Below are 22,141 nucleotides of genomic sequence, written 5' to 3' on the forward strand. Positions count from 1 at the left end.
TTTGCTTTGTTGTGGTGGTCTGGAACAGAACCCACAACATCTCCAAGGTATGCCTATAGAATATCTTTTAAAGGGTACTCAAAGAAATCAGGAACATTGGTTGCTCCTAAGGTAGCTGGAAGATAGATGTAGGAAGAAGGGAGGCATTTAGGGGCGCCTGGCTGACTCAATCAGAAGAGCATGCAACTGACTCTTGATCTCGGGGTCATGAGTTTGAGCCCCACATTGGGTATAGAGATTATTAAAAAAAATAAACTTTAAAAGAAAAAAAGAAGAGAGGCATTTCACTGTATCTGTATCTCACTATTTGTATCTTTCAATTTTATACCATGTGAATGTACAATCTATTTTAAAAGTTAATTTTTCTAATGAGCATAATAAGAAAGATTTAAATATAAATAATTAACACTTGGATAATTCTAGGATAATTTGGTATTCTCCATTCTCCAGTTTTTCCTATCAGGTAATTCTTCCCCCCAACCTCCACCCCCGCCCCTCCACCCCAGAGGGAGAGAGGTGGAGGGAGGGGCAGAGGGAGAGAATCTTAAGAAACCCGAATAGAAATTAAGAGTGTACTTGTGGCGCCTGGGCACTGACTCTTGGTTTTAGCTCGGGTCTTGATTTCAGGGTCATGGGATACAGCCCCCTAGGGCTCCATGCTCAGTGCAGAATCTGCTTGGGATTCTCTCTCCCTCCCTCTCTGTCCCCCCACCCCACTCTTGCGTGCTCTCTCTCTCAAAATAAATAAATAAGTCTTAAAAAAAAAAAAAAGTCAGACGCCTAACTGACTGAGTCACTCAGGCACCCCAACCTATCAGGTTTTTCTAAATGTAGAAAGATAATAATATTGAGAGAAAATGTTAGGAGTAGATGCAAATATCACACCTTTCATTAGAATACAGTTGGGTGTAATATTTGCATTTACTCCTGAAATATTCCTGCATAATATCAACTTGGCGTTGATATTACTTGTGAAGCTGTAAGTAGGTTATTTAACTTTTCTAACAATTTGATAATTTGAAAATTGTGTGTTCAGTTTTTAGCACCTAATCTCTCTCTCTCTCTCTCTCCCTCTCTCTCTCACACACACACACACACACACATACACTACTGGGCTACTTTTTTTTATATCAAGACAAGACAAGTTTTGGTGTTGTTATGTTAAGGGTTAAGACAAAAAATTTAAAAGGTAGTAGGGAGCTCTTTTCCTGTCCTAAGGTTGTCTGTTATCTGCATATTTGATCTGGAATGAGGTATATTAGTGAAGTGGAAAAACAGTGATGATTGCTAAGCCATTAATAAAAGTTCAGTGGTATGTCAAATCTATAATTTTGAAACAAATTCAACTAATAGCATCTTGACTTTTCCCCTTCCTCCTACTAAAAACCAGTTGTTGTAGTTCTGGGTTTATGTTTCCTAATTTTCTTTTTCAGTTACCCTGCAGTTTGTGAATTTTTACAGAACAATAATTTGTTATCAATAATCAGAGCCCACGAAGCCCAGGATGCTGGGTAAGTTATATTAAAACTGTACCAATTATCATTACAGAGTTTTTGCCTTTTATATCAAGACAGACTGTTATCTCTCTTCCAGGTATCGAATGTACAGGAAGAGCCAAACAACAGGCTTTCCATCACTCATTACAATTTTCTCTGCCCCCAATTACCTAGATGTCTATAATAATAAAGGTAAAGGAGTCCAGTGATATTTGAGTTTGAATTTGTGAGTAAATGTGAGCTCTAATTTAATCATATATATGTGTATGTATTTTATATATAAGAAAAGAGGTCTTAATTGAAACAAAGGCCAAGAAACTTAGAATTTAGACTCTTGCTTGGTTTTCATTTCCTAAGGATTATTGGGCTCTTTGTAAATATAAATAATGATCATAATAGGTCTGATATGTACTCCTGAATCAAAATATAAGAAGAATAGGGGTGCCTGGGTGGCTCAGTCAGTTGAGTGTCTGGCTCTTGGTTTTGGCTCAGGTCATGATCTCATGGGTCTTGGGATTGAGCCCTGAGTCAGGCTCTGTGCTCAGTGGGGACTGTTTGAAGATTCTCTCCCTCTGCCCTTCCCCCCAACTCCTTCTCTCTCCCTCTCTCTCTAAAATAAATAAATAAATCTTTAAAAATATATATAAGAAGAAGAAATTCAGGTTCAAGTTAGAATAGTCATCATAAATTATTACTTTTGGTGAATTTATTTGTAACAGTACCTCAATAAAATGTCACTATTTGGAGTTTTAATGTTTGTAAATTATTAAGCTGTTTTTGCTTTTCTTGAGGAATGGTACAGGTAGATGAATACTGTACAAAAAGTCAGAAAAATCATTGTAGTTAAAGCCCTGCCAGAAACTAAATGGTGTGACTTTAGGCAAGTCACATTATTTTTCTACACCTCAATTTCCCATATAAACAGAGAGGATTAAATATAAACATGCCTTCAATCCAGAAATTCTCATTCTAAGACTTTATCCTATTGAAAATTTTATTTTTACATACGCCCAATGTGGGGCTTGAACTCATGACCCTGAGATCAAGAGTTGCATACTCTACTGACTGAGCCAGCCAGGTACCCCAAAATCTTTTTTTTTTTTTTTAATTTTTTATGATTCATAGTTTGTAAGTTTTGTATCAGGGCAAACTTCCTCTGTAATATCCTCTGTAACATGCCTCTGTAACTATTTTGTTGTTTACAAAGTATGACTATAAAATAATAGAACTTGTATACAAACATGCCAGAACATATATATCCAAGTGAGTATTGTCCCTTCACAGTAGTTACCTTGGGAAGCTATATGCTTATTCCAACAATGCTGCCATTGTTCAAAGCGTTTTCGGAACTCCTCTTTTGGCATTGCCTTCAGAGTCTGCGACACATTCTTTTGATTATCCTCAGTGATGGGAAATCTTCGTCCTTTGAGGGTGGATTTGATTTTTGGAACAGCCAAAAGTCATTTGGAGTCAAGACTGGTGAATAAGGTGAGTGATCAAGCTAGATGATACCATTTGGGGTCAGAAACAAGGTATGATTATAGGGTAATGAGACTGGTTTTTCTTGTGTTGCTTATAAAATGGGTCTGGAGGCGATTCCAAAAGAGGAGTTCCAAAAATGTTTTGAGTAATGGCAGCATCTTTGGATTAAATATATGGTAAGGCAGCAAGGTGTATTGAAAAGAGCACTAAGCTAGGAGTCAGAAGAAATTCTAGTCTAGTCCTGCTTCACTTTTAAATTCACAGCTAACATGACACTTAATTTCACATTTAACAAGACACTTAACTTCTCTGAGCCTCGGTGTATCTTTAAAATACCTGTCATATAGGGTTGTTGAAGATAAGTTGGAATACTAAAAATAAACATTAAAAGCATCTGTCAAACTCTAAATTGCTATGATACTATAACATTTTACTGTTATTGTGCCTAGTGTGATTACATCAGAGGACCACACTCATCTCATATATAAGGTCTGGTGTGTTTGTAGTTGGTGGTTTTTAAGTCTCATTACTTTATAGTCATACCTTGTATATGCAGCTGGGGAATCAAGTTTAAAAGAGGTCCACAGTATACTTACTATGTAGCCTGTTTAAAGGGAAACTAAGGAATGGCACATCTCACTTCAATCTGATTTGAATCAGTCATCTCAGTGGCTTACTATACATTTTAAAAAACACTTCTTTGACTTCAGTTCTCTTCCAGCATCTAGTTTTTTTACATCTCATCATTCTTTTCTGAATCTTAGCTATCCCACCACACTCTGCTTCTCCCTAACTCCATTCTTTCTTATTTCCTTCCTAATTCCCAATATGTTAGAGACTTAGTTTTCTTCTTATTTCTTCCATTATGAATGGTATGTGCTGCTTGTGTTGGCAACTTCTTCAAGGACACTTCATGGCCCTAGTCCTCATATCTGTGATGAAGACATTCCCTTTTCCCTTGTTCAGGCTCACTAGGAAGAGTGTTGATTGCACAGTGGATTTGTCAGTGTGCTCAACTGAAACCTGCCACCCAACACAGCAGTCACTTCACTCATTCACTAAATGCCAGCTCGTTTTCTGCCCCATTCTAACCTGGTTTTGATCTTGATTATTCCTTTAGTGAATAATCTTTTAAGTCACAGTCCAGTCTACCAGAGTTTTCTGTTGACTTTGACATAATTGGTAACTTTATCTTGAAACATTCTTATTTTCCTTGGTTGTTTCTCAAACTTCTTTTTTTTTTTAGGAAAAAGACAGAGTGGTATATGAAATAATGTCTGCTGGTACTAAGTTACTCCCCATCCAAGTACCTCTTTCTTGAAAATGACAACCCTCTCTCCCTTTCCTTTTTCTCTTTCTTCTTCTGTTGCTTTTCTTTCTTTCATATTGGTACCAAAGAGTATTTCTTAGTTCCAATGATTATGTGAAAGATCCTTAAGTCATGATTTTTAAAGATTTCTATTCCTATTTTTTGTGTCCACTGGGAACATACCCAAAAGCAATTTTTTATGCTCTCATTTCTAATCATCCACTGTAAAGAGCCACCTCTCACTTCTTTTTCCTGTGTAGATTGAGAGAATTGTTGAATAATTGTGTATTCATCTAACCTAAATAAAATATATACACATGAAAATAATGGGACATGTATATTATATCCAATGTTAGGTTTTTAAGAGCAGGAGATCCTACTTTCATGTATTTTCTTTATAATCCATGGTATACATTTTAGACACTCAGTAACTTAAATTTTGAGCACATGAGACTATCCTTTAATAAGCAAAGAAACAGGAACCAGGAAATGACCTATATCTGTCATTTCTGAAGTACTTCATACCCGAATCTATTTATGATCAAGTAAGACTAAAGAGAATAATGCAAACAACATCGCAGAGCTCGTGCTCATGGTGAAGTCTAAGAAATTGGATTTTCAAACTTTTAAAATATAAAGAAAATTAGTTTAGTACCAAAGCATGTGTACAAATACATGAACTGATCAAGTTAAACATTTATATGGTGCTAGCAATATACTAACTCTGTATAGGAGAGATGGATTTTTAATCCTCTGTATAATATGCAGAGATGATTTAATCTACTTCTGAGCTGTGTAAATTGCTCCAAGTTTACCATCTGTATCCCCTACTATGAATTGATAATGCTATGTTCTAAACTCCCAGAGAGTTTATAAAATCTTTGGCACTGGATAATGACTAGCAAAAGAGGCTGTGTTTGCTTAATGAAAAATGTTTGCCTTCAAAGGAGAGCTGTAATTGTAACCATTTGGCCTATAAAGGGAAATTATGACAAAATTTTTCTAATGTGGAACCTGAGATTTCTACAGATGGTTACAGCGCAGTGACCCTTTGAAGTTTCAGAGCTCAGTTTCTTTTGTACTTTTAATATATGAGATCTTCAGGTAACTTTGTTCCTTGGGATAATTCTTAAAAGAATGAACTGTATAAAATGCTTTAAGATTTTCCATCTGCTCTTAAATATCAAGTCGTGAACTTACAAGTGGAAAGGAAGTTCATGAGTTCTGTTTAGTAGGTACACAGCTATACAAAGCATACCATTTGCCATGTCATGTTCCTCTGTGCCATATTTTCCTGCTTTTTCCTTTTTAGCTGCTGTGCTAAAATATGAAAACAATGTCATGAATATCAGGCAGTTTAACTGTTCTCCACACCCCTACTGGCTTCCAAACTTTATGGACGTTTTCACATGGTCTTTGCCATTTGTTGGGGAAAAAGGTAAGAGAATTGGATGCTCAGTTGTCTTAATTAGTGATGGAGCACACTTTTATATTTCGTGAGTCCCCTGATGGTTCAGAAATGTTTTTCTTAAACTTACAGAATTAAAAAGAATAAAAAATAATAAATAATAAAGCTATCCGAAGTATTTTCTAATTTCTGTGTTCTCTACAAAGATTTTTAAATGGCACTTAATTGGTTTTTTATTTTATTTATTTTATTTTTTTAATTTTTAAATTGGTTTTTAAATTATAGTTCTAGTCAATTGTGCGCTTATTGTTGTAAATATCCATTTAAAGCAGCTACCCTACTATGATCAGGATGTTAAAATAACATAAGTCACTAAACCATTCCTTTGTGATTTCTTCAGTGATAAAGAGATTTAAATAGGAAATAGTGTCCTGTAGAATTTTATTTGTGCACCTATACAAATAAGCTATGCAAATATAAAATAAATTTGTTGGGCATAGACCTGATGGCTTAACATCTTTGTAAAATGGGAGGAAATCTTTTCATGTACATATCAGTGAGGAAAAGGCTCTGGACAACAGTCTCATGAAATCAAGTAATTATGCAATAGAATTTTCAAAGACCAGGCTTTTACTGAAGCAAGTAATTTCCCCAAATTCTATATAAACCTGAAGGTCTAGATTTAATGCTACTCTTTATAATTACTCTTAATAGCATAATGACAAATAATTTTTGTTTATGTTTATTTAACATGTGTTTACTTAAACATCCACATCATTTTAGAGAGAATACCTTATTAATTGTATACATTTTGGGTTATTTTGTCTTATATAGTCACAGAGATGCTGGTTAACATTCTCAACATATGCTCTGATGATGAATTGATTTCCGATGATGAAATTGAAGGTAAACTTGCCTTTTTCTCATTTGAACTAGAAATGAAGTTTTGAGTTTGATTTTAGTTTGTTTTGAATAATTTTCTTTGTCTTATTAGAAAAGAATTGTGTTCATTACAGAAAAATAAAATTTGAAAAATACTGGAAACCGCAAATAAGAACAAAAAAGTTACCTGTAAACCTGCCATCTCATAAATATCAGCTATTCACATCTTGATGTAATATTGTGTTACCTGTCTTATATCTTTGCATATATTTTCCCCTTTTTTTCCTTTTTAACAAAAATGAGGTCATGTATTAGTATCATAAACATTTATAGTTTTTTAATAGACTAATTTTTAACAGTTATCTAGTTGTCTTTATTGGTGATTTTTGTTTTAATCAATCTCCTGCTGTTGGATATTGGATTTTTTCCAACTTTTTTGTCTTAAAACCCTACAGTTTAAAAATTCTTATAGATAAATCTTTACACATTCTGTCAACAGCCAGTATTTATTACATGACTAATATATAGCAAGTACTATTTAGGTCCTTGCATGCAATAAACTTATATTCTAGGGGAGAGAAGACAATAAATAAGTACAAGTCAGATGTTGATATATGATATGAAAGAAAGGGAAGCAATATTAGGAAATTGAGAATAATATGTTCTTGATTATGTTCATAGGATAAATTTCTAGAAATTGAATATCTGTGTCATTTAGTACTTACAATTTTAAATCAGATACAGATAACCTCTAGAAAGGCTGTACCAGATTCCATTTTGTGTGTGTGATGCATAGTTCACAGTGCACTGTCCAATACTGTTTACTATCATTTTTATAGTCTGGTGTTTTTAAAATTTTAATTTGTATTTTTATGATGACTAATGGACATTTTTTTTTATTGACCGCATGTATTTTTCTTTTGTGAATTGTCAATTCATACCTTTTGCCCATTTTCCTACTGGGTTATGTGCGTGTTTGTTTGGTTTTTGCTTTTCTTATTGGCTTGTGAGCGATCTTTATATAGTAACATTTTGTTATATATGTAGCCAAGTATTTTTTTCCTAGTGTATTGTGGACAGTTTGATTTTATTTATTTATTTTTTAAAGATTTTATTTATTTATTCATGAGAGACAGAGAGAGAGGCAGAGGCAGAGGGAGAAGCAGGCTCCCTGTGGAGCAGGGAGCCCAAGGCAGTTTGATTTTAAAGATAGGTTCTAATTTATCTGAGAATGCAAAAGATTCTGGAAAGATGGTGACACCTGAGTTCAAACCTCTGGTTGTCTCATTTTCCATGCTCTGTGCTGAAGTGATTCATTCAACTGTTAGGATAAACCATCTACATAGTGGAAAAAGCCTAGCTTACTTTGGGCAGATAGAGGGGAGTCCTAAACATAGTTATGTTTTAGATTCCACATTGAAGGTGAAGAGCAGATGGAGCATAGCTTGTGAGCATCTTTATGTATGAGGTAGCAGATCATTATAAGGAACCAGTTCTTTTTGAGGAAATAATTCAGGCAAGAGAAAATTCAAACAAAATAAAGAATTTAAGTTAGGGGAAGATGAAATATGTAAGAAATAGATCTAGTAGGATTTATATTCAAATCTAGGTGGATATGGAAATTATTGTGAACTCTATTGTATGTACTAAGAAAGGATTCTTAATTACCATAAAGATATGCTTACAAAATTATGCCAAAAATTGCATATGGGAATACATATTAAAGTATTGTCATAGTATCAACAGAATCAGAACAATCAGAACAAATGTCCCTGAGTGGAAAGGTGGGTAAATCAATTATGACATACCCATTTGATAGATTCTCTACATAGAATATTATTTTGCAAGCCTCCTCTTCCCCTTCTCTTCTAGTTAGCTCTTGTTCAGCTTATTGTAACATCCTCATGGAAGACATTTCTGACCTCCCTGACTAGATCCAGTACCCCTGTCATGCTGTCTCATATCACCATGTACCTCTCCTTAGCATTTAATAGAATTGTAATTTTGCATTTATTTATATTATTATAAGAGTAATATATTTTACTCCCACTCAACTGTAGACTCCCCAAATGCTAGGATACAGTTGGTTTTTGCTCACCAAAATAGCCCTAAAGCCAAGTATAGTGTAGTGAGCATGATAAGTAAATGTTGAGTGAGATTGAGTGATATGTGCAACTATTAAAAAAAGAATGGATTAGAGCAATCAGTGCTAATATGGAAAATGTACTGGATATTCTGTTAAGTGCAAAAGTAAATGAATAGAATCTTCTCATTTCCATTTTTTACAGGGTGTGTAGATATAAGCTGATACATGCTTTTTAATTTTTTTCTGAAAGGAAATGAAGAATAACTTTTTAGGTTATGATGGTGAATTGAACATACTTCTAATTCCATTCCTTTCTGAAACTACACTAAAAACAATACAATTTTGGTTTTATTTAAGTGATACAAACTAAGGATTTCCACTTTAGTAATGCCACACTAGATAGTTTAAATCAACCCTGACTTAAGATAACTGTAAAAACTAGACACAATATTCTAAAATTTGCTTTAGAGGCATTCAGAAAGCTAACAAAGTAAAATAATTACCAAGTTGAGATCTGGAAAAAAGACATAAATCCAGAGAGGTAAAACCAAAATTTGGGACTATTTCTTTCCTAGAGATATCCATGAATTTCAAAAGAAGGAACTAAGATGTTGAGCAGCCGTCTTGATAGAAGCTAAAAAGTTAGGGTTTGGGGTGCCTGGATGGCTCATTTGGTTGGGCGTCCAACTCTTGATTTCAGCTCAGGTCTTGATCTCGGGGTTGTGAGTTCAAGCCACGTGTTGGGTTCCATGCTGGGCGTGGAGCCTACTTAAAAAAAAAATTAGGGCTCATGGCTTGCCAAGGATGATGTGAGGGCTGGTGAGTTTCTCCTCATTGGTTGGGGACCCCAGAATGTTGCATCTATGTAAGAGTAAGGGTAAACTGGAACTAGAACAGCCCTGAAAGTCACTATAGCCTACCTTCAAATCATTTCAGTCCATGAAATTTAAATAAAGTAGCCCTAGGCACCTGGCAAAAGCAAACCTCTCTATACTAAGATAACATCGTGTAGGACTTTAAATTACTACAAATAATCTTTCAAATATATAATATATGACTCACAACCAAAAATAACTAGGCATATGAGGAGATATAACAACATGAATGAGAACCAGCAGAAACACCAAAAAATAAAAACAGATGCCAGGTTCTCCAGACATTGGCTTTATCAGACTGAACTTTAAAATAGCTGTGCTAAGGGTGCCTGGGTGGCTCAGTCATTAAGCGTCTGCCTTCGGCTCAGGTCATGATCCCAGGGTCCTGGGATCGAGCCCCGCATCGGGCTCCCTGCTCAGCAGGAAGCCTGCTTCTCCCTCTCCTGCGCCCCCTGCTTGTGTTCCTGCTCTGGCTATCTCTGTCTCTATCAAATAAATAAATAAAATCTTTAAAAAAAATAAATAAATAAAATAGCTGTGCTAAACACCAAACCAAACCAAAACAATGCTTACTGTGTTCAAGAACATAAAAAACTAGGTTGAAAATTTTGGCAGAAAATTGTGAATTATAAAAGCAGAGTTGATAAAGCATTGAAAGAAGATGCTAGGAATGAAAAGTAAAATAAATTTTTAAATTGTGAAAGATGAATTAACAGATTCAGTAAAGCTAAACCAAGAATAAATGAACCAGACAATAGGTCAGAAAAAACAATCTAGAATGAATCATGAAAAGAAAAAATAAAATACCAAAAAAGGCCTAGGAGACAGAGGATACAGTGAGTAGGCTTATCATCTGTATGTGTGGAGTCCCAGAGAAGAGATAGAATAGGTAGAATCATTATTTGAGGAGATAATGGATAAAAATTTTCTAAGGTTGACAAGACATTAAGCCACAGATTGAAGAAGCTCTGTAAACCAACGCAGAATGAATACAAAGAAAATAACACCTGAGTACATCATAGTAAAAGTACTTCAGATGACAAAGAAAAAAATCCTAAAACAACCAGAAAAAAAGAGATTAATTTCAAAAGAGACCAATTAAACTGACAGTAGAAGCAAGAAAAATGGAATAACATATTCAAAGCACTGAAAGATAATAACTGGTAACCTAGAGTTCTATACCCAGCAGGAATGCCTTTCAAGAGTGAAGAGAAAATAAGCATTTTTCAGATACCCCTCCCTTAAAAAATATACTTAGGGAATTACCAAAAGACCCACTAAGTGATATTTTATTTTATTTTAAAGATTTTATTTATTTATTTGACAGAGAGAGAAAGCACACAAGTAGGGGGAGTGGCAGGCAGAGGGAGAGGGAGATGCAGGCTCCCCACTGAGCAGGGAGCCTGATGTGGAGCTCGATCCCAGGACCCTGGGATCATGACCTGAGCCGAAGGCAGATGCTTAACTGACTGAGCCACCCAGGCGCCCCCTAAGTGAAATTTTAAAAAATATTATTCAAGCAGAAGGAAAATACCAGATGGAAGCTTGGAGATTCAAGAAGAAATAAAAAGTAAAAATAGTAGAAAATATGTGGGTAAATCAAATGAATGTAAACTGTATTACACAACAATAATAATGTTTTATTAGGTTTAAAAGACAGAATTAAAACATAAGACAATAATAATTGGCAGTGGGATAGAGATAAAGTATGTGAGGACTGCATTATTTGGGAAGAAGGGGAAAGTAACTGTTAGCGTTATACTGGGTGGGGGGGCGTGTCTCACTGGCTCAGTTGGAAGAGCATGTGACTCTTTATCTTGGCTTATAAGTTAAAGCCGCAGGTTGGGTGTGGCGATTACTTAAGTAAATAAATAAACTTAAAAAAAATTGGAAAAAAAAAAAACAATATTATATTTTGGTAAGTAAGAGATACATGTTGTGATCTAGAGTAACCTTCAAGAAAAGAGGGTTTTTTAAAGTATTTAACTTTTAAATTATAGAAAAAAATGGAATGATAAAAAATAACCCACAAGAAGGCAAGGAAGGAAGGTACATAACAATAAGACAAATAGAATAAATTATCATGATAAATATTTCAGAAATTTTATTAAGTGTTAATGTTTAAGATTTTATTTATTTATTTATTTATTTATTTGAGAGAGCGAGAAAGCACATGAGAGTGGGGAGGGTCAGAGGGAGAAGCAGACTCCCTGCTGAGCAGGGAGCCCGATGTGGGACTCGATCCTGGGACTCCAGGATTATGACCTGAGCCGAAGGCAGTCGCTTAACCAACTGAGCCACCCAGGTGCCCCAAATGTTAATGTTTAAAAGACAAATTGTCAAGTAGGATTTGTTTTTAACTTTATGTTTTATAAGAGACAGATCACAGCATAAGGATACAGAAAGTTTGTAAGTAAAAGGAGAAAAATAAATATATAACGCAAACACCAACCAGAGAAAAGTTGTTTTAGATAAATATTACATGAAGTAGAAACTAAAAAATAAGATGTAACAATTTTATGTGTGTATGCAATTAATAATATGGCTTCATAATATGTAAAATAAAAAATAACAAGTACAATGAAAAGTCAAAATATTCACAATGATGGTGGGAGAATTTAACAAATATCTCTCAGTAATTGATGGAATAAGCAGACAAACAAAATTAGGAAGACTGTAGAAAATTACAATGTAATTAATGAACTTGACCTAATGGACATACAAAGAACACTGCATCCAACAGGTGCTGAATACACCCTTTTAAACACACATAACATTTACAAAAATTGACCACGTACTGAGCTAAAAGTAAGTTGCAGATGTCAAAGTATTTAAAATCGTAATGACTATGTTCTTTGACTATATGCAGGTAATACGTAAATCAGTAACAAAAAGATAATCTAGGGGCACTTGGGTGGCTCAGTCGTTAAGCGTCTGCCTTCGGCTCAGGTCATGATCCCAGGGCCCTGGGATCGAGCTCCACATCGGGCTGCCCACTCAGCGGGAAGCCTGCTTCTCTCTCTCCCACTCCCCCTGCTTGTGTTCCCTCTCTCACTGTGTGTCTCTCTGTCAAATAAATAAATAAAATCTTTAAAAAAAAAAAAAGATAATCTAGAACATCCCCATATTTTAGGAGACTTGGGGCACCTGAGTGGCTCAGTCGGTTAAGCATCTGACTTGTGATTTTGGCTCAGGTCATGATTTCATGGGTCGTGAGATCGAGCTCCAGTCAGGCTCCACACTCAGCAAGGAGTCTGCTTGAGATTCTCTCCCTCTGCCCCTCCCCCCACTCACGCTCTCTCCCTCTTCTCTCTCTAAAATAAGTAAATTTTAAAAATAAAATTTCATATATGTACATACACACAAACACACACACACTTGATAGGAATGGCTGGCTGGCTCAGTTGGTAGAACATGCGACTCTTGATCGCAGGGTCATGAGTTCAAGCCCCACATTGGGGCTAGAGCTTACCTTAAAAAAAAAAAAGTGTATATATACACACACACACACACACATGATAACCCATGGGTCAAATAACAAATCACTTTGAAAATCTGAAAATATTTTGAGCTGAACGAAAATGAAAAGTAGAACATATTAAAGTTTGAGGACAAGTAACAAGCAGGCAGGCCTGGGAATGGAGCCTGAACCTTGTGGCCATGTCAGCAGATGCTCACTGGTTGACAGCTTCTGCTGTCTTCTGAGAGAAATTAAATTATACTTGACCTTAAAGTAACAGGATGGTCGGAATTAAGTAAAAGAGATGCCATCTACAAAGAGTACTTCAAAAATTGTAATCAGGCATTTGACTTCATGTCCTGAGTCAACCTACAAGCAGAGAAGATGAATCATCACCCAGAATGGTTTAGTGTGTACAACAAGGTCCAGATCACCTTGCATAACTGTGGTGGACTGACCAAGAGCAATGTGAAAGTGGTCAAATTTATTGACAAAGCAGCTACTTCTGTGTGATGTCTTCCAAAACGCATATAAAATCTTATATACAGCTTAGTTGCAATGTATTTTGAAGGCAATTTCCATGAACAAATATAGTCACCTTTATACCACATTTTGTGGTATAAAATCGGTGCTTAAATACAAATTGATTTAAACTTGGAAAAAAAAATGACAAAAATTGGGGGAGGTATCTAAAGCTGTGCTTAGAGGAAAATTTATAGCTTTAAATGAATATACTGGAAAAGAAGAAAGGCAGAAAATCAGCATCCATCTCAGAAAGTTGACAAAAGGATAGATAGTACTTTAAACCCAAAGAAAATAGAAGAAATGAAATAAAAGATTAAGAATATTAGTTATGGGGCGCCTGGGTGGCTCAGTTGGTTAAGCAACTGCCTTCGGCTCAGGTCATGATCCCGGAGTCCCGGGATCGAGTCCCGCATCGGGCTCCCTGCTCAGCAGGGAGTCTGCTTCTCCCTCTGACCCTCCTCCCTCTCATGCTCTCTGTCTCTCATTCTCTCTCTCGCAAATAAATAAAATCTTAAAAAAAAAAAAAAAAATTAAAAGAAAAAGAATATTAGTTATAAAATAGGAAAAAATACAGAAGTAGTAATACCAAAATGTGCTCTTTTAAAAGACTCATAAAATTGATAAATCCCTGGTAAGACTTAACAAATAAACAAGATAAGACAAAAGTAACCAAGGGTACTGAAAAATGGAGACATCAGACCCTATAGACATTAATAAAATAATGAGAATGAATTTTTTTTTTTTAAGATTTTATTTATTTATTTGAGAGAGAGAGAACACATGAGAAGGGGATAGGGTCAGAGGACGAAGCAGACTCCCTGCTGAGCAGGGAGCCCGATGCGGGACTCGATCCAGGGACTCCAGGATCATGACCTGAACCTAAGGCAGTCGCTTAACCAACTGAGCCACCCAGGCGCCCGAGAATGAATTTTAAAACTTAGGTGAAATGGACAGATTTCCTGAGAAATGTAACTTATTCAAACTGACACAATATAGAAAATCTTAATAATTACATTCCTACCAAGAAATAGGATCTGTAATTTAAAATCTTTCTATGAAGAAAAGAAGATGCCAGGTGAAGATAACTTCACCAACAGATTTACCAAATATTTAAGAAAGAAACAACATGGGCACCTGGGTGGCTCAGTTGGTTAAACATCTGCCTTTGGCTCAGGTCATAATCCCAGGGTCCTGGGATCGAGTCCCACATTGGGCTCTCTGCTCTGCGGGGAGCCTGCTTCTCTCTCTCCCTCTGCCTGCCACTCTGCCTACTTGTGCTCTCTCTCTCTCTCTCTGTGTCAAATAAATAATAATAATAACAAACTATTTAAAAATTTAAAAAAAGAAACAACACTAATCTTACACAAATCCTCCTGAGAATGAAAAAGAAAAAATGCTCTCCAGCTCATTTAGTGAGGCTAGTATAACTATGATACTAAAATGTGAAAGGACATTAATATAGATAGAATAATCCTAAACAAAACATCAACAAATTGAAACTAGCAATATACATAAAAGAATTATGTCTCCCAACCAAGTAGATTTATTCCAGAAATTTTGGAAGATTTGGCATTCAAAATTCAATCAGTATATAGCAATGTAAGATCTTTTTTCTTTTCTTTTTTTTTTTTTTTAAGATTTTATTTATTTATTTGACAGAGAGAGAGCACAAGTAGGGGAAGCAGCAGGCAGAGGGAGAAGCAGACTTCCCGCGGAGCAGGGAGCTGAACGCGGGGCTCAATCCCAGGACCCTGGGATCATAACATGAGCCAAAGGCAGCCGCTTAACGACTGAGCCACCCAGGCGCCCCTGAGATCTTAGTAATAGTGGGAACTGGGTGAGGGGTGAATGCGAACTCCATAGTGACTTCACAACTTTGCTGAACATCTAAAACTATTATAAAATAAAATTTTATTTAAAACAGTATAATTCACTGCATTAAAAAGAAGAAAAATCACATCTTAGTAAATGTAGAAGCAACATTAGGTAAAATTCATCCTTCTTTTGCAATAGATCCCTTAAATTCTGCTCAGAAAGAAATTCTTTAACAAACATAGCTATAAAACCCTTTTGGAAACATCATATGGCAAAATGTTGAAAGCTCTCCTTAGTGATTGGGAATAGACAAGGATACCAGTTATCAACACCTCTATACAATATCGTATTAGAAGTTGCACCCAATGGGCGCCTGGGTGGCTCAGTTGGTTAAGCAACTGCCTTCAGCTCAGGTCATGATCCTGGAGTCACAGGATCGAGTCCCGCATCGGGCTCCCTGCTCGGCAGGGAGTCTGCTTCTCCCTCTGACCCTCCTCCCTCTCATGCTCTCTGTCTCTCATTCTCTCTCTCTCAAATAAATAAATAAAATCTTTAAAAAAAAAAAAAAAAAAAGAAGTTGCACCCAATACAATAAGGCAGGAAAAAAAGCAACATATGGTGTAAAGATTGGAAAGAGAGAAACACAACTATCATTATTATAAGTGATATGATTGTGTGCAGAGAAAATTTAAAAGAATCTATAAATTGTTAAAATCAACAAGTGCATGTAGCTGAGCTGCTGCATACAAAGTCAATAAGCAAAAATCATTTGTATTTCTATTACCAGCAACAAAATGAAATCTTAAGAAAGATGCCATTTACAATATCATCCCTAACAATAAATCTAACAAGTGGTGTGTGGTACCTCTAAGCAACAAACTATAAAGCATTATTAGAGAAATTAAAGGAGATCTAAATAAATGGAAAGAAATAAAATGTTCATTGATTTTTTTAAAACTCAATATTGTAAAGATCTCAATCATTCCCAGATTGACCTATGGATTCAGTACAAAGTCAAGTATTAACAGCCCATTCGATTCTAAAATTCATATGGAAATGCTGAGGATAGATTCTAAAATTTGTATGAAAATGCTACGGAAAGGTTACAAAATTAATATGGAAATAGCTTAAGTCTTGAGGAGAAACAGAGTGGGAAGACTTGTTCTTTATATCAAGATTTACTATAAAGCTAGAGTAATTAGAATTAGTAGAGCAAGAACAGATGAGCACTGAAACAGAACAGAGAATCCCGAAACATCGCCAACATATGTGGACACTTGATTTACATCAGAGGTGGTGCTGCCAGGAGTAGTAGGAAAATGATGGTATTTTTAATAAGTGATTTGGGGATATCTGAGAAAAAAATAAACCTGACCCGTATCATATTTCAAACCCCAAAATAATTTCCAGATGGATTAATATATTCAAATATGAAAGGTAAAACAGTAAAAGCTTCTAGAATTATAACATAGAATATTTTCATGACCTTGGGGTAGAGAACAATTTCTTAGGACAGAAAAAGCACTTACCATAGAGGAAACTATTAATAAGTTGGATTATGTTAAAATAAGAACTTGTATTTATCAAAAGACCCTATTAAGAGTGTGAAAAGACAAGGAACAGAGTGGGAGAGCATATTTGCTCACAAAGGGCTCACTTGCAGAATATATAAAGAACTGCAGGTCAGTTAGATGAGACTTGAACAAGCACTTCACAAAAGAGAATATCAAAATGGCCTGTAAAGATATGACAAGGTATTCATTCACATTAGTAATTGTGGAAATGCAAATTAAAACCACAGTGGATCATTCTATATGCCTACCAGATCGGCTAAAATTAAAGATGAATTAACGAGAACACCAAGAACTGGCCTGGATGTGTAGCAACAGGAATGCTCATACACTGAGGTATAAATTAGTACGTCCACTTCAGTAGATAATGCCAAACTGTTGTCCAGAGTTGAACATCTACATAATAGTTGAGCATTCTAATTCTAGTAATATACTTCACAGAAATAGCAGCAAAAAAAATGCATAGGAATAGTCATAGCAGTCAAATTCACAATAGCCAAAAATTGGAATCAGACCAAATGACCACTGACAGTAAAAAGGATAAACTATGGCATATGTGTTCATAGTGGAATTGTATACAATAATGACAGTGAACTACAACAGACAAAACACAAATCAGTCTTACAAACATTATGTTGAGCAAAAGAAACCAGATACAAAAATACATATTTGATTGTTCCAATTACCTAAAGTTCAAACACAATGAAAACCATAGTGCTTGTGGATCCACACATGCTTACATGATAAAACTATAAAGAACAGCAAGAAAGGATTTCAATAAAGGTCAAGAGAGTGATTTTCTTTGGGAACAGAGACACATACACTTGTATTGTGTACTTTTCTTTATGTTTCTCATACTTAACAATAAAAAAGTTTAAAAGTTACAAACCTACAAAAATGTGGAGATTTTTACAGGAACTTTTAGAAACTGGAAAACGAATTAATGTTCCTCACTTGGCTGATTCAAGAAACCTAAAGTAGTGGTGAATGCTGAGTTCCAGCACAGAATTCTCAAAAAGCAAAGGAATTGGTAGTAGCAGTTTCTAGAATTGGGGACTGTGGGTTGGGGGAAGGAGGGAGATGGTCACTGAGCTAAAATAAGACTAGGTGGAAGCTGTTTGAAAAGCAGTTACTGTCCTAGTTGCCACTGGGCAACTGCCTCTTCTCCAGGTCTGGAGGCTAATCTCCAAAAAAGGTGTAAACTAAAAATTTCTGGGTTAAGAATACAACTGAGGGCATCAATACCTTGCCCAAAACAGGTGAATTGAGTGGCCATGTGCATCCTCAGTACTGATATAGAGAACTCCCTCACAAAGCTCCCCCACCCCATCCCTACCTGTAAAGCTGCCCGTCAGCGGTCCACCCGGCAACTTGGAGAGCCTTTTAGGCCCCCATTCTCAATCACAAGCAGACACCAAGGATTACCAGCCACCTCAGGAAAGTCTCGAAGAGAATCAACAACACAAACAGCAGAAAGCAATGTGAATGAACTTGAGATTCTGAAGAAAATATAAAACTGAAAAAGGGAAAGATTATAATATCTCCAAAAAGACACAGGAAGATAGTGACTCCATTAAACAAAAACATATGGCTTTACTGGTGTTGGGTATTAAAGAGGGCACGTTCTGCATGGAGCACTGGGTGTTATGCACAAACAATGAATCATGGAACACTACATCAAAAACTAATGATGTGATGTATGGTGATTAACATAACAATAAAAAGTAAAAAAAAAACACACATGGCTTTATTAAGAGATTTGTAGGCTGTTCATTTTGCCCTTTGTTTTTGTTCCCTGTTTTCAGCATCATTTGTTTCCCAAATAGTATCTTTTTCTTTGTCCAATTTTATTTGCATGACTTGTGGGGATAGGGTGTTTTGGATGACAATAGAGGTGAATTAATGTAAAACTATAAACTTCTAAGAAAAGGAAAAACTGCTGACAAGAAATCTGTGATTTAATACTCTATCATGCTACCAAGGATGTCTCTTCTGAGCTGATAAAAGATAGTAGTAGCCTGCTTCTCTCATTGCATTTCACTTTGATTTTTTTTCTCTCTTCCATGTCAACCTAAATTTCTCTTCCCATAATTCTATCTTCATCTTCTTGTTTCTTGGTGTCTCTTCTCCCTGAAGATCACTACATTTCAAGCTATCGGAAAGGTATCTGACTAAAATGTGCTAAGAGCTTAATACTTGCTGTCTGTCCCACCACAGCCTATTAATTTTATTAGACCTTTTTAGTTGTAGTTGAGTGATTCAGACAGGCTCTCCATCCTCCCTTTCTGTTTTAGTGTAAATGTTTTCTTTGCACCTGCTGTATAATTCTGCAGGATATTGAGAACTGGAGGGGTGAGGAAGGAGAGGCCATGTTTCTCTTTCTGACTTTTGAGTGCGGTCACCTGGTGCATGCCTGGACCTTGGCTTCTCATGTGTGAGCTGTTCCCTTAATCTTAGATGAGAAAAGGCCATACAATGTTGTGGTAACATTTTTGGTGTTGTTTTATAAAGACCTTCCCCACCATCATAATTTATATTGCACAGTTGTCGATGTTAGGAAATAACTCACCGGTTTGTGAGTGAGGATTATAGAATGAAAGCAGCCCCTCACTAAGTTGAGGAGAGCTAGCTCTATGTTGTGTTTGCCCACAGAAGACAACTGGGTGAATCGTCACTTGCCATTTGGCAGGCCAAACCCCGCATTCTGAGGTGGCCCACAGCATTCTCAGAAGAGATCTTTGCTGTAGCGACTGTCTTTGTTGATACATGTATGTTTCATTCTTCACTGTGCTCTGTATTTCAGAACCACAAATAAGTTCCCACCTCTTGTAGGTCTGTCCAGTCTGTCTTTGTTGTGACCCCCTCCATTTTTTTCATCTTGCTTTTCCCCTCTTCTGGGTTGTTTTTTCTCTTGCTCCTTAGAACTTCCTGGGATTTTTCTTTGTCTAAACAAACTTAGACCTTGATTTCTTTTTTTAAAATAACAATTTCTTTAACTTAGAAAGATACTTCATCCTGCATTTTTAACAACTAACCAGTTAACACATTCTTTTAACTCACTGATTCTTTGTATTCCTGAAGGAGGCACTACAGTTCGAAAGGAGATCATCAAGAATAAAATCAGAGCCATTGGGAAGATGGCACGGGTCTTTTCAATTCTGCGGTAAGGATAAATCTGTCATTGCAGTGTGGGATCAAAGCATTTTGACAGAAAATTGGAAGTTGATTTCAGAACAGTTTTTTTTTAGAATTGGAGTTTGTATGATTGGATAGGTCTTCAGAGTCAGAGCTGAGTGCACATTGAATCTGACCTATATATTAAAGTGACTAGAAATGTTTTGGCAAACATTCATTTGGTACAAGCTTAGATGTAGTGAATGGAGTGATTTAGTGTGGATTCTGGAGCCAGATTGCCTGTGTTCACATCCTGGCTCGACTTCTTCTTAGCTGTATGATTTTGAGCCTCAGTTCCTTGTCTGTAAAAGCATGATAATAAAAAGACCTGCCTTACACAGTTATTAGGAGGATTAAATGGGGTGATATAATGGAAGCATTAGAACAGTACCTGGCTATTAAGTAACTCTAACTGAAAAACAAGAATCTGCTGGTGGTTTAAAATTGGAACACTTTCAGAAAACATCTCTTTCGTTGGGTCAGGGAAGGGGTAGGAGGAAGGAGAACCTTTCCTCCATCTCTGTGCATCTTTTCTTAACTTCCCATCTAGTGCCTTTGAACTGCTGAGCAGTAGACACCCTGGCATTAATGCAGGGCTTTCACCTTCCTTTGCAGGGAAGAGAGTGAGAGTGTGCTGACTCTCAAGGGCCTGACTCCAACAGGGACACTCCCTCTAGGTGTCCTCTCAGGAGGAAAGCAGACTATTGAGACAGGTGAGTATGAGAAATACTCCTTTCATGGAAGGTGTGCTCCCATTACCCAGCAGTCAACATAAAATTTAAAATTAGGGCTTTTTTCAATAAATGATACTAGAGCAATTGGATATCCATGTGGGGGAAAGTGAATCTTAACTCTTCTCTCTATATACAAAAATTAATTCAAAATTAATTACAACTTAAATGTAAAAGAAAAAATAAAACTTACCCAAAAAAGTATGGAGAGTATTAGAGTAGATAGAGTCCTTAGATAGGACATAAAAAGTACTAATCTTAAAAGAAAAAAAATCAATTAATTAAATTTCATTAAAACTAAGAATTTCTGAAAATACATGTTTAGGAAAGGGAAAAGCCAAGCCATTAACTGAGAGAAGATTTTTTGCAATACATATGTCAGACAAAGGGCTTAAATTCAGAATCTATAAAGAATTATAAACTCAATAAGAAAAACACAAACAATTTTTTAATGGTCAATATATTTTAATAGGCACTTCACAAAAGAGGGTATCAAAATGGCCAGTGAGCATATGAAAAGATGCTTAATATAGTTACTCATCTGGGAAACAGACATTAAAACCACAGTGAAATACCACTACATATTCACCAGAATGGCTAAAATTGAAGTCTAACAATACCAAGTCTTGGTGAATTTATGGAGAATAGAACTAGATACATTGCTGGTGGGCATGTAAATTGGTTCAACCACTTTGGAAAACTCTTGGGCAGTTAAACAAAACATATATCCTACCCCATACCCCAGAAATCCCAGCCCTGGTATATCAAAGAGAAATAAATGCATATGTCCACCAAAGGATTTGCATAACAATGTTTACCGTAGCTTTATTCATAATAGCCCCAAACAGGAAAAAACCCAAATGTTCTTCAATGGTAGAGTAGATAAATGTGTTCTGTTTCTACAATGGAATATACACAGCAGTGAAAAAATAACACTATGAACACATGCAAAAACATGGTTGAATCTCACAAATACTATGGTAAACTAAAAAACTAGGCACAAAAGGGCACAGACTATCTGATTTATAGGATGTTCAAGAATAGGCAAACTAGCCAAACAGTAATAGAAGTCAGAATGGCACTTCCTCTGGTGGGAGAATATTGACACAGAAGGAGCAGAGGGGACTTCTGGAGTAGTGGCAATGTTCTATATCACTATCTGGGTAGTAGTTACACAAGTATATTCATACATAAAAATGTATAGAGCTGTGCACTTTAGATTTGTGCACATGATATGTCTACACTTATGTATGGTTTTTTTTTTTTTAAGATTTATTTATTTTAGAAAGAGAGCGCTCGAGTGGGGGGCGAGGGAGAGAGAGAATCT

At 35.9% G+C, this 22,141-nt stretch overlaps 1 protein-coding gene across 2 annotated transcripts in view; it reads left to right on the plus strand.

Moving 5' to 3' along the window:
• PPP3CC (protein phosphatase 3 catalytic subunit gamma) overlaps positions 1-22,141 on the plus strand; it is a 99,145-nt gene that overhangs the window by 70,834 nt on the left and 6,170 nt on the right. The window contains exons 7-13 of one of the 2 annotated variants that reach the window (XM_035022531.1): positions 1,434-1,511; positions 1,594-1,688; positions 5,600-5,725; positions 6,530-6,601; positions 19,046-19,072; positions 19,991-20,072; positions 20,699-20,796. In XM_035022531.1, the coding sequence (XP_034878422.1) occupies positions 1,434-1,511; positions 1,594-1,688; positions 5,600-5,725; positions 6,530-6,601; positions 19,046-19,072; positions 19,991-20,072; positions 20,699-20,796 (578 nt within the window). The remainder of the gene's footprint in view (positions 1-1,433; positions 1,512-1,593; positions 1,689-5,599; positions 5,726-6,529; positions 6,602-19,045; positions 19,073-19,990; positions 20,073-20,698; positions 20,797-22,141) is intronic. The other variant, XM_035022532.1, reaches the window with a different exon arrangement.

The sequence above is a fragment of the Mirounga leonina genome, unplaced genomic scaffold (assembly GCF_011800145.1).
Source record: "Mirounga leonina isolate KUSES-001 unplaced genomic scaffold, KU_Mleo_1.0 Mir_176, whole genome shotgun sequence".
In the NCBI taxonomy this organism is placed as follows: domain Eukaryota; kingdom Metazoa; phylum Chordata; class Mammalia; order Carnivora; family Phocidae; genus Mirounga; species Mirounga leonina.